The 12,452-nt window shown below is 39.8% G+C and overlaps 1 protein-coding gene across 5 annotated transcripts in view; it reads left to right on the top strand.

Annotated features, from left to right (window-relative positions):
- The window catches only part of EIF2A (eukaryotic translation initiation factor 2A), a 57,950-nt gene extending 47,556 nt beyond the window's left edge, over positions 1-10,394 (top strand). For all 5 annotated transcript variants that reach the window (XM_014455804.2, XM_006088667.3, XM_014455805.2 and 2 more), the window contains 3 exons: positions 6,878-7,006; positions 8,260-8,325; positions 9,390-10,394. In XM_014455804.2, coding sequence (XP_014311290.1) covers positions 6,878-7,006; positions 8,260-8,325; positions 9,390-9,455 — 261 coding nt within the window. In that variant the 3' untranslated portion in view covers positions 9,456-10,394. The remainder of the gene's footprint in view (positions 1-6,877; positions 7,007-8,259; positions 8,326-9,389) is intronic.
- The last annotated feature ends 2,058 nt before the right edge of the window (positions 10,395-12,452 follow it).

The raw sequence follows: 12,452 nt of genomic DNA on the forward strand, positions 1-12,452 counted from the left end.
CTGCCTTCTGCATGCCCCCACACTGGAGATAGAGCCACAGTCCAGGCATGTGCTCTGCACAGGAATCGAACCATGACCTCCTGGTTCATAGGTCAGTGCTCAACCCACTGAGCCACACCAGCTGGACTTAAAATAATTTTTAATTCGATTTTGTAGTTGCAAAGCCACTGTAATAGTTGACAAACTGTAATCCTGTATGGCTTACAGTCACACCTGCTGGGCTGGGACTCTGGTTAGTGAAGTCATAGTAACTACATATTTGAGATTCAAACAGTACTATTTTGCTGGTAATACTTTAACTTTTTTGACAGTTCTAGGTTGCTTATGTATTTTGGTAGGCAAGTAACTGTTTTTAGGTGTAGAATTGCATTTGCAACCATATTCTGCTAAAATGTGGACTTAAAAAATCAGTGTGCTCTTTTGTAGTTAATAGATTTCATCCAGAAATATCTTTAAATAGCTCAGGTTTAGGTCATTCTGAGTAAAATAATCTACTCCACGTATTAAACTTGTGTGAAGCAGGACTTGTCCTTTCATCATTATGGCCCTGAATGTTACAAGTTACATTATCCTTATAACTCGTAGGTAACTTTCCTTCTTACTTTTTTTCTAGCTAATATAATTGACAAATAACATTTTTAAAGTGTACAACGTGATGATTTGATATATATGTACATGGTAAAAGGGTTCCCACAATCAAGTTAATTACAGGTCCTGTTGTAATGTACCCCGAGAATCACAGAAGGACACCTCAAGAAGTCGAATTAAAGAGTCACATTTATTGCAATCCGGGACTATGAGGGGCCATTCCCCAAATCTCATAGTAACAAGATGGTCGCAGCTCCAAGGTTATATAGGCAAAAAATCACAAAGGTATTGATTACATCCCAGGGTTTGGAATGAGGAACCTGGCTCGCAAAAAGCAGTTTACAGAAGCAGAATTAAGCATGTTAATTATAGTTTTGGGTGTCGGGGTCACTGAATTGACAGAAATACATTATCTAAAGCCCTCGGGTCTGGAATGAGGAACCTAGTTTGCAAAAAGCAGTTTACAGAAGCAGAAACAGCATGTTATAAACACATTATCTAGAGCAGCCGTGGACAAACTACGGCCCGAGGGCCGGATCCGGCCTGTTTGAAATGAATAAAACTGAAAAAAAAAAAAGACCGTACCCTTTTATGTAATGATGTTTACTTTGAATTTATATTAGTTCACACAAACACTCCATCCATGCTTTTGTTCTGGCCCTCCGGTTCAGTTTAAGAACCCATTGTGGCCCTCGAGTCAAAAAGTTTGCCCACCCCTGATCTAGAGCCCTTGGGTAACCTCGGTTAAATTTAGGCATGTTATCTAAATTACTGTTTTGGGTCTAGAGCCCTTGGGTAACCTGGGTTAAACTTAGGCATGTTATCTAAATTACAGTTTTGGGTCTAGAGCCCTCTGACCTTGGGATAACTGTGCTGTCCTTCCCAGGTGAAGGAAAAATGTGCTTTCTAAGACCAGTATGACCACAACCCATGGGATATTCACATTACAATCAATAAGGCATTTAATCGAATGGGATGATTTATATAATTCAGAAAATCAAAGTAACCTGTCCATTGTTAAACAAAGCAAATAGGTACATAAGCCAAACAGGAGGGTTAAAGGTAAACTATAGCTTCTACCTGAGATGATTGCTACCATACTTCAGTCCATCACCTCACACATTTATCTTTTTGGGGGGTGAGAACATTAAGTTCTACTCTTTCAGAAAATTTTAATGCTACAGTATTGTTTTATCAACTATAGTCACCATATTCTACATTAGCTCCTTAGACACTATCTTATAACTGAAAGTTTTATCAACCTCTACACTCTCCCACACCCCATCCCCTTGCAACTACCATACTAAATTTGAATTTTAACTTTTTTTTTTAGATTCTACATACAAAGTGATACCATGCAGTATCTTATCTTTGTCTGGCTTATTTAATTTAGCATAATGCCACCAGTTCATTCTTATTAATGCAAATGGAAGGATTTCCCTTTTTTACCTTATTTTTTATAACCTGGGCTATTGTGCATAATAGTGAACATGGGAGTACAGGTATCTCTTTGAGATAATGATTTTATTTCCTCTGAATATATACCCAAAAGTGGGATTGCTGGGCCATAAGATACCTCTGTTTTTAATTTCTTGAGGAACCTCCATACTACTTTCCATAGCAGCTGAGCAAGATTCTTTCTAATAGAGATTTAAGGGCCTTCTGAAACCCACCCACCTTAGAATCCTATCTTATAAATGATATTTCTTCTTGTTATCAGATATTTTCAATATGACTATCATTTGTACTGCACTAATAAAATGTTAGATGTTTATTTTGTGTGTTTTTCTGATAAAATTTGTGTCGGGAGTCATTTAATCAGTATCTCTTATTTATAAAAATCAATTATTTTAAAACATTTACATTTTCTTAAAGAGAGCCCATGTGGATGTTTTGAAAAAAACAAGCAGTGCCATTAATGTAAAATATAATAATTACAAAAACCAACCCCACCCCATACAACATGCTGTCATCCACACCTGTTACATACCAAAGATAATACCATCATTTATAGAGTTGCTCTTTGTGTGTTTTCCCAGTGATGGCAAAGGTTTTCTACTTGCAAGATAATCCTTTCAGTATGCATTTTTGAGATGACTGGCTGGAGTTAGCAAAAGTTATGACTGTGTGATAAAACAAAGTAAGTGGTCCATGACAGTGTCACCGTGACCACACCTTCTCAGCCTGGCTCCGAATATACTAACCAAAGATAAAGGAGTCAGATGTATATAATCTAACCAAGTACTTTTATAAACTGGTGATGGTTTTATAAGTTTACCAACTGTACCAAAAAGAATTGAAACTAAAAATTTAGTTTTACATAACCTTTCCAGAGAATGACCAGAATTTAAGTATTATAATGCAGACATTTTAACTTATTCTTGGTATTTAAAGTATGGTAGAAATTTAAATTTTATATTTTGCTTAATTTTAATAGTCTTTCATATTTCTAACATTAATGTTACTTCTTACATTACAAATAACTAAATTTAAAAATTTTTAACCTGATGTCAAAAGTGAATTTTGATAGCAAAATATTTCTTTTCTCCTTTTATTCACTGTTCTCCTTAAGAGTAGAAACTAGTTTCTTTCTAAATACTTTGTTAAAGTGCTCGGTAATATGTTTTCTGTAGAAGGTAAGGAATTAATGTTTGCTGCATTGGAGTGTATTAAAAAAAGTTCAAATAAAATGACTTTCTAAACATGATTTTGTACTCTAAAAACTCTCAGGCACAAATTTTTAGATTTGGAAATCTAGGAGTGACACTTGTTCCATGTTCCCCGGATGCTTTGGGAACTCTGAACAAGAGGTTTTGGATTCTTGGGGTTCTGTGTATTCCACTGGGAACTCTATAAAGAAGTAGAAGCCCTAGCTTGAGAGCAATAAAGACTTAAATAACTTTGTTCCCCTTTTGTCAAAATGCATGTCTTGTCTGAAATGCAAAAGGAATGTCATTCTTCTCTTTCATTTATTTAGCATGTGCAGTAAAGCACATATTATTCTGAGGCACAAGTAGAACAGTGAACAAGGAAACCTCAGGTACAGATAGTGCATATCTATAATAATAAAAGTGTAATATGCTAATGAGACTGGACGTCCTTCCAGACAACCTTCCGGACAAAGCCTCGGTGGCCGGGGCCAAGGCAGAAGTGGCTGCAGCGGCGGCAAGGGCCAAGCCCCTTGCATGAATTTTGTGCATTGAGCCTCTAGTAGTGTTATAAAGGGATACATCTACATGTTGTGCAACTAATCTGGTCTCTGGAGAGGCAGAAAATTTGGGAGTGAGGCCTAAAGGATAAGTAGGGTCAGCCAGGTCCCCTAAAGGTATTCTAGGCACAAGGAACAGTCAACAAGAATAGTGAACACAAAAGATAGGAAACAAGAGTTTAGAGTACTTTAGGGTAAATAAAAGTGGTTCAAATCATGATTCCTCAGTTAGGAGGGATGAGGCTAGAAAGATCACCAGAGTTCTGATCACTTTGAGACTAAGCTAGGCTACGGAAGCTTCAGAGCCAATGCCAAGGTGATGGCACAGCATCTCTGGTCCCTGGCCCTCCTCCTGGGCTTAGTGAGGACAAGTGCAGGTTTCTTGTACCAGAGTCTGGACTTCTTCCTCAGCGAGAGGGAGCTGAACCACCTGGTTGTGGATGAAGCAATGTGGCAGCCTCTTCAGGGGCATCTGTGCCCTTCCATTAAATCTGCCACTGTACCTTATATCTTCCTATGCGTGAGTCTCTAAAGGGCTTTTCTTGTGACTTTGCAAGAACCCATTTCCCGACCGGTCCGGCAGATCTGCCTTGATCCTGGTTCACGTTCACGTTCAACAACAATATGGCACCCAATGAGGGGGGGGGCGGGGGTAGAGGGAGTGCTTCCATGGCACTTTGTTGCAGAGTTCAGCTGACCTGATTATAAATAAACTAGAGGCCCAGTGCATGAAATTTGTGCACTCGGGGCGGGGGGTCCCCTGCGCCCTCTCGCAGTCTGGGAGCCCCATGGAGCAGGCCTAAGCCATCAGTTGGACATCATTAGCACTGCCACGGAGGTGGGAGAGGCTCCCGCCACTGCCGCTGCACTCGCCAGCCATGAGCCCAGCTTCTGGCTGAGCGATGCTCCCTCTGTGGGAGTGCACTGACCACCAGGGGCAGCTCCTGCGTTGAGCATCTGCTGTCTGGTGGTCAGTGCACGTCATAGCCACCAGTCGTTCGCTGTTCAGTTGATTTGCATATTAGCCTTGTATTATATAGGATCTCTATAGGACTTGTCCTGTAGCATCATTCATTACATGCACTTGATTATGCATATGCATTATAGTTTTTGAGGCTATTACAAGAGTCAAATTTCAAATACCTTCATGAGAAAAGCCTTCTCACATTTCCAAAGCATCCATATAATGGCACCTCCCAAAATATCTAGACATTTTGAGTACTTATTGGCTAATGCAGAAACCTCCTAGATTACCCTGCTATGGCCATTTCATTTCTTTTCATTTGTTCTTTTATTATTACACTAGAGGCCCGGTGCACAAAAATTTGTGCACTCGGGGGGGAAGGGGGTCCCTCAGCCCAGCCTGTGCCCTCGCAGTCTGGGACCCCTCGGGAGATAACGACCTGCTGGCTTAGGCCTGCTCCTGGGTGGCAGAGGGCAGGCCCAATCCCTAGGTGCAGCCCCTGGTCGGGCTCAGAGCAGGGCCGATTGGGGAGTTGGGGCGCCGCCCCCTGTCATGCACAGAGCAGGGCGGATTGGGAGGTTGCGATGCCACCCTCAGTCACACTCAGGGTAGGGCCAATTGGGGGGTTGGGGCACCGCCCCCTGTCACACTCAAGGCGGGGTCGATGGGGAGGTTGCGGCGCCACCCACTTTCACGCACAGAGCAGGGCCAATCAGGGGGGTTGGGGCTCCGTACCCTGTCACGCACAGAGCAGGGTCCATCAGGGGGTTGGGGAGCTCCCCCCTGTCACGCACAGAGCAGGGCGAATCAGGGGCTTGGGGCACCTCCCTCTATCACCCACAGAGCAGGGCCGATCAGGGGGTTGGGGCGCCGCCACTCTCACACTCAGGGCAGGGCCGATGGAGAGGTTATGGCTCTACCCTGTCACACACAGAGCAGGGCCCGTGGGGGGGCGGGGGGGCACCGCACCCTGTCACACACAGAGCCGCAGGGCAATCAGGGGGTTGGGGAGCTCCCCCCTATCAGGCACAGAGCAGGGCTGATCAGGGGGTTGGGGCGCCTTCCCCTGTCACGAACAGAGCAGGGCGGATAGGGAGGTTGTGGACCCGCCCCCTGTCACACACAGAGCCACAGGACGATCAGGGGGTTTGGGCGCTGCCCCCTGTCGCGCTGATCCCGGTGCCGGGAGGCATATTACCTTTTACTATATAGGATAGAGGCCTGGTGCATGGGTAGGGGCTGGCTGGTTTGCCCTGAAGGGTGTCCTGGATCAGGGTGGGGGTCCCCACTGGGGTGCCTGGCCAGCCTAGATGAGGGGATGATGGCTGTTTGCAGCTGGTCACACACCCTTCAGGGTGGGGGTCCCCACTGGGGTGCCTGGCCAGTCTGGGTGAGGGGCTGAGGGCTGTTTTCAGGCTGGTGGGTGACTGAAGCTCCCAACCACTCCTTTTTTTTCTTTTTTTTTTTTATTCTGGGCCAAGGCCTCTGCTGCTGAAAGCAGGTATCTGGTTTGTTTCCGTTCTATAATCAAAACACTGTATCATCTCCAGCTCTGAGATCCCGGCCGGCTGAAAGCTGGTTTCTGGGGTTTTGTTTAGCTTCTATATTTGTTACAATGTTTCAAACTGCCAGCTCAGAGGCCGGCAAGGCAGGCGGGGAACATTGGAGTCCTCCTTCACTGAAGCAAGCAAGCCTCGTGTTCGCTTCCAGCTGCCTGGCTGCCGGCTGCCATCTTGGCTGGCAGTTAATTTGCATATCGCCCTGATTAGCCAATGGGAAGGGTAGCGGTTGTACGCTAATTACCATGTTTCTCTTTTATTAGATAGGATAATGTTTTTTAAAAAATTTTGATACGTTACTTTAAATTCTAGATCTAGCAAAGTCTTCTCTATTATAATTATTATATAAAAACCTTTTGGGTGTCTCATTGTACTGTGGTACTTTTTTAAGCTGCATGGTATTTATTGTGGTACAGTGTCACATATTTTATAAGACCTTCAATTCAGATCCCTTCTTTATATAAAATGTAGCATAAAAGATAAAAATCACATTTTGGTTTCTGCATGTTATGTACCAAGGCAGTGTTTTCATTTTGGACAATTGAATTTTTCCTGCAGGAAGCAAGAAGTGACAAGAGTCTGGATTTGTCACCTACACCTACATCACAGAGCTCAGCTCAAAATACGGTCTCTCAGCCAATTTCTGGAGACCCTGACATAGACAAAAAAATCAAGAACCTAAAGAAGGTGAGAATTCAGTGCAAGTCAGATGTGTTTATTGAAAGAAATGTGTGAGGATTCTATAAAGAAAATAATATTTAGACACGTAAAGAGGCATCTAAGAAGTTTATAGCAGTTCTCGTTGCTTTCTCACTATGAAATGCTGTCATAGGAATGGCGCTGATTTAAATTCTATTCACAGTCATCTAATGCCTATTAGTCTTCTCATTATTGGTTTTGGAGTAATAAATAATGTACATTTGTACAGAAATATGCTGAATACTTTTATACTTAGTATTTTATTAGACACATACAAGACAGGTGGGAACAGACATTTGTCCCAGTTTTAAAGATGAGCAAACAGAGACAGAAATAAGTTGATTAGCTTATCAAATTGCAACCAGGTAAAATCAGGTCTCTAGCCCTGACCGGTTTGGCTCAATGGCTAGAGCGTCGGCCTGCGGACTGAAGGGTCCCGGGTTCGATTCCGGTCAAGGGCATGTACCTGGGTTGCAGGCACATCCCTAGTGGGGGGTGTGCGGGAGGCAGCTGATCGATATTTCTAACTCTTTATCCCTCTCCCTTCCTCTCTGTAAAAAATCAATAAAATATATTTTTTAAAAAAAATCAGGTCTCTAGAGCCCTTCCCAGGTTGCACTATTAAGTTTCTCTTAAAGCCAAAGATGTCATCCGGGTACAATGAGGTGCTAAAATAAATAATGAAGTTGGTGATATATTTACATACATATATGTACATATATACACACGCACACACACACATACATATATAACATTAATTAAAAGCTTAGAAAATATTTCACCAAATCTATATTCTTTTTTCCCAGAGTTGGAGCACATTTTATTTATTTATTTATTTATTCATTTATTTCGTTTTTCAATTAAAGTTGACAGTCAATATTATATTAGTTTCCGGTGTACAGCATAGTGGTCAGACATTTATACAACTTATGAAGTGATTCCCCATGTCCCCAATAAGGCTAGTACCCACCTGCCACCATGCATACTTATTACAATATTATTGACTATATTCCCTATGCTGTACTTTACATTCCCCCACTATCCCCCCATATTGTTAATATATCTAATTTGCATTTAATTTAAAAAAATAGTTTACCTTAGCATTTTAACAGACTATTCTTAATACAAATGTAAGATAATTGATTCTCCTTATTCAGGGTTCACATTCATATAATTGAGTTGTTAATAAGGACATTTGCATTCTAAAATGACTTACTCTTCCTTCCTCTTGATATTTGTAGAAACTGAAAGCAATCGAACAACTGAAAGAACAAGCAGCAACTGGAAAACAGCTAGAAAAAAATCAGGTATTTTCTGCATTTTTAACTTGAGCTCATAGTCATGACTACTCTTCCCCTTTTTATTATAAGCAATTGTTTCATTGGGTAAAAGAACACATAGGTTTTAAAAACGTCTCTTGGAAAATATATGCCATATATTTTTTAATGTTTTTACTCTTAAACAGGGATAGAGGGAGACATGATGTAGATAAGTGACTGAGAACGTCACTGTTTCTAAGAGGTGTATTAATGCTATTGCTGCTGAAAATAAGAGCATTTATTATGTTAGACAAATAGAAAATTCTCTTCTTTACTGTCTCAGGTTGCACTGCTCTTTTTTTTTTTTTTTTTTTTTCCCTTCCCTCTTCCTTTCCTCAGCTCTTTTAAACCCCAGGTGTAGACTGGAAAGTTTACTGGACCTGAAGGAATGCAGTAAGACAGCTTCTGGCTCAGTGGTTGAGCATGGATCTGTAAACCAGGAGGTCATGGTTCAATTCCTGGTCAGGGCACATGCCAGGATTGCGGGTTCAATCCCCAGTGGGGGGGCATGCAGGAGGCAGCTAATCAATAATTCTTTCTTATCATTAATGTTTCTCTCTCTTTCTCTCTCTCTCTCTCTCTCCCTCTCCCTTCCTCTCTGAAATAAATAAAAATACACTGAAAAAAAAAAAAGACTTAAAGACAGCTTCTTTCCTTTGCCCCCTTGATTCATGCCAGATAACAAATTAGAACATGTTTCTAATCTGCACTTTTATTTTTGTTTTTTTAATTGATTTTCAGAGAGGAAGTAAGAGGGAGATAGAAACATCAATGATGAGAGAGAATCATTGATTGGCCGCCTCCTACATGTCCTCTACTGTCATGTGCCCTGACTGGAATCAAACTGTGACCTCCTGGTTCATAGGTCAACACTTCACCACTGAACCACACCGGCTGGGCATCCAATCTGTACTTTTAAATCTATTTACCAGTGGATCTGATAAACTGTCAGCTATATTCTCTGTAAATATTTTCTTCTTTGCTATTTGGCTATAGAGCCAGTAATTATTTTATTTCCTTTTTAATAACTTTATTGTTTTAAACTTTTCTAGTTGGAGAAAATTCAAAAAGAGAAAGCCCTTCTCCAGGAGCTGGAAGATTTGGAATTGGGTATTTAAAGAGTCACAGAAAGCAAGTTGGTTACCAGAAATCAGTGGGAACTCATCTTCTGTTAAGTTCATTGGTGTATACAGAACGTTCATGTGCCCACATTTAACATTCATCTCTAATTTTAACCATTTTCCAAAGTTCTGCGTATGTGGGAAATTATTTAATAATGCCTATTAAAATTGATTTTTGTGTCCTGCATCTTAGATCATGTTAACATATGAAATAAAAAGACACATGACATATTGAAGTTTGACATATTGAAAGACAAATGTCATTGTTTTTTAGGAGGAGACAGTATTTACCATATAAATGAATAAAGACATTTTAAATTTAATCAATTTTGGCTTTGTTATAAGTTTTTCACTCAAGAAATCCTTTATTAATTTAGAAGGCAAGTTTAGGAAAATTGCCTTTGAATATATAATATGGCTTTTTTGATCCTAAAATATTACTGTATTAAAACTTTAAATAAATCCTTAAAAACCAGGTTGTAGTAAATGAGTTAAAGTATTAATATTATTTGTATTATCTGAAGTAAAGTTTTTCTTAGTTCTAAAGTAAATATAGACTTTAAAAATAGAGTAAAATATTTTATTCTGGTATTTCAAATAATAAACCTAGAGATGTGAGGATGAGGTAAATGTGTTCCAAACATGGACTATGATTGTTTTGGTTATATTTTCATATGATGACAAAATGATATAATGATAATGCCAGACATTTGATTATCAAAACCAATTCATATTACAATTAATTATTTTCATCAGGTTTACATTTGAAATTATTTTTATTTCATTTGCATTGATAAAGGTTTTCATTTTCCAGGGCTAATATTTAATCTGGTATGTAAAGGAAAAGCAAAACAGATGACTGAGTTTGCTGATGCCCCAAAGTTTCTATCAAGCTTTGGTCAAGATCTAATGCATTAAATTTGAGTGGCATTTTAATTTTTTTCTTTGTGGAGTGTATGTGTGCATATATGTACATATAATTGCTTTCAACATTTATTTCTGATATTAGAAATTGACACATTACTTTTATAATATATTACTTTAAAATATTTTTCTAATAAAATGTTAAATAATGCATTCTGAAACAGTGTAATGTTTTTTTGGCTTAGAAGCCTAACAGTTGTTTTGGTTAATTCCCATTTATAGCACAGTTTATAATAAACTTATTAATCATTTATAAAATGTTTATCTCAGAGGTAATATCATAGAAACTTTGTTATTTTCACCAGAGTTACTGTTCCCACCAAAATTCTTAGACTCATTTTTTAAAAGAATTTTCTTTATTTCTGTAATGATTTAATCCATTTAATTGGTAAAAAATTACTGAGCACACATCAATATAAAAATCACTGAGGTGTTCTTTGACTACCCATTTTGTTTGGTTTTTCTTTTAAATACATGATCCTCAGGGAGTAAGTGTTAGGTGGTAGAAATAAAAAAGAGTGTTTGGCGATGAAAGTCTGCTTGAAATGAGATTTAAAATACAGTAGTCCCCTTTTATCCAAGTGGGATACATGCCTAGACCCCCAGTAGATGCCTGAAACTGCAGATAGTACTGAACCCTGCATATACATTTTTTCCTACACATACATACATGTGATAAAATTTAATTTATAAACTATGCACAGTAAGATTAACAATAATAATAAAATAGAACAACTATAACAATATACTATAATAAAAGTTACATGAATGTGGTCTCTTTCCCTATGACAACTAAGACAGCCATTAAGTGGCTAACGGTTGGGTGGGTTATAGCATATACAGCGTGGATATGCTGGACATAGAGATGATTCACAACCCAGGCAGAGTAGTGAGATTTCATCACCCTACTCAGAGTGGTGTGCAGTTTAAAACTTGTGAATGGTTTGTTTTTGGAATTTTCCATTTAATATTTTCAGAACACAATTGACCACAGTAACTGAAACCACAGAAAGAAAAACTGAATAAGGGGGGCCTGGCAGTGTGGCTCAGTGGTTGAGTGTTGACCTATGAACCAAGAGGTCACTGGGTCGATCCCCAGTCAGGGCACATGCCTGGATTGCAAGCTCAATAGGTAGGAGGCAGCATATAGATGACGTTTTTCTTTCATCAATGTGTCTATGTCCCTCTCTCTCTAAAATCAATAAAAACATTTTTTTAAAAACTGAGTAAGAGCAGACTCCTGTATTTCTTTGACTTTTATTGATTTTTTACAGAGAGGAAGGGAGAGAGATAGAGAGTTAGAAACATCGATGAGAGAGAAACATCCATCAGCTGCCTCCTGCACATCTCCCACTGGGGATGTGCCCGCAACCCAGGTACATGCCCTTGACCGGAATCGAACCTGAGACCTTTCGGTCCGCAGGCCGACGCTCTATCCACTGAGCCAAACCGGTTTCGGCTAAAAACATTTTTTTAAAAACTGAGTAAGAGCAGACTCCTGTATTTCTTTGACTTAGTAAAATACTAGAAAGACAGGTAGAAATATTAAGAACATTTTTAATATATATATTTTTTTTATTTCAGAGAGGAAGGGAGAGGAAGAGATAGATAGAAACATCTATGATGAGAGAATCATTGGTCTGCTGCCTCCTGCATGCCCCTCCCCCCCCTGGCCACTGGGGATCAAGCCCCCAACCTGGGCATGTGCCATGACCAGAAAACAAACCGTGACCTGATAAAAGAGATTAATAGATAGACGCTCAACCTCTGAGCCACACCAGCTGAGCAAGAATTCTTATTCAAGGGAGAATTCAGAGCAGAGCAAACTGGCAAGAATTGAGTGTTTTGTTCTGGAAGGAAGGAGGAATAGTGGAATAAGTTGACAGCAGGTGCCTATTTCTTGGGGTCATCCGCAGCTACCAATACAAAGTCAAACCAGATTTATTTTTTATTTTGTTAATCGTCACCCAAGGATATTTTTCCATTGATTTTTAGAGAGAGAGGGAGAGATAGCGAGAGAGAAACATCAATTGGTTGCCTCCCGCATGAGCCCACATGACCTTGACTAGA

Source organism: Myotis lucifugus, unplaced genomic scaffold (genome assembly GCF_000147115.1).
Source record: "Myotis lucifugus unplaced genomic scaffold, Myoluc2.0 scaffold_50, whole genome shotgun sequence".
Taxonomy (NCBI): domain Eukaryota; kingdom Metazoa; phylum Chordata; class Mammalia; order Chiroptera; family Vespertilionidae; genus Myotis; species Myotis lucifugus.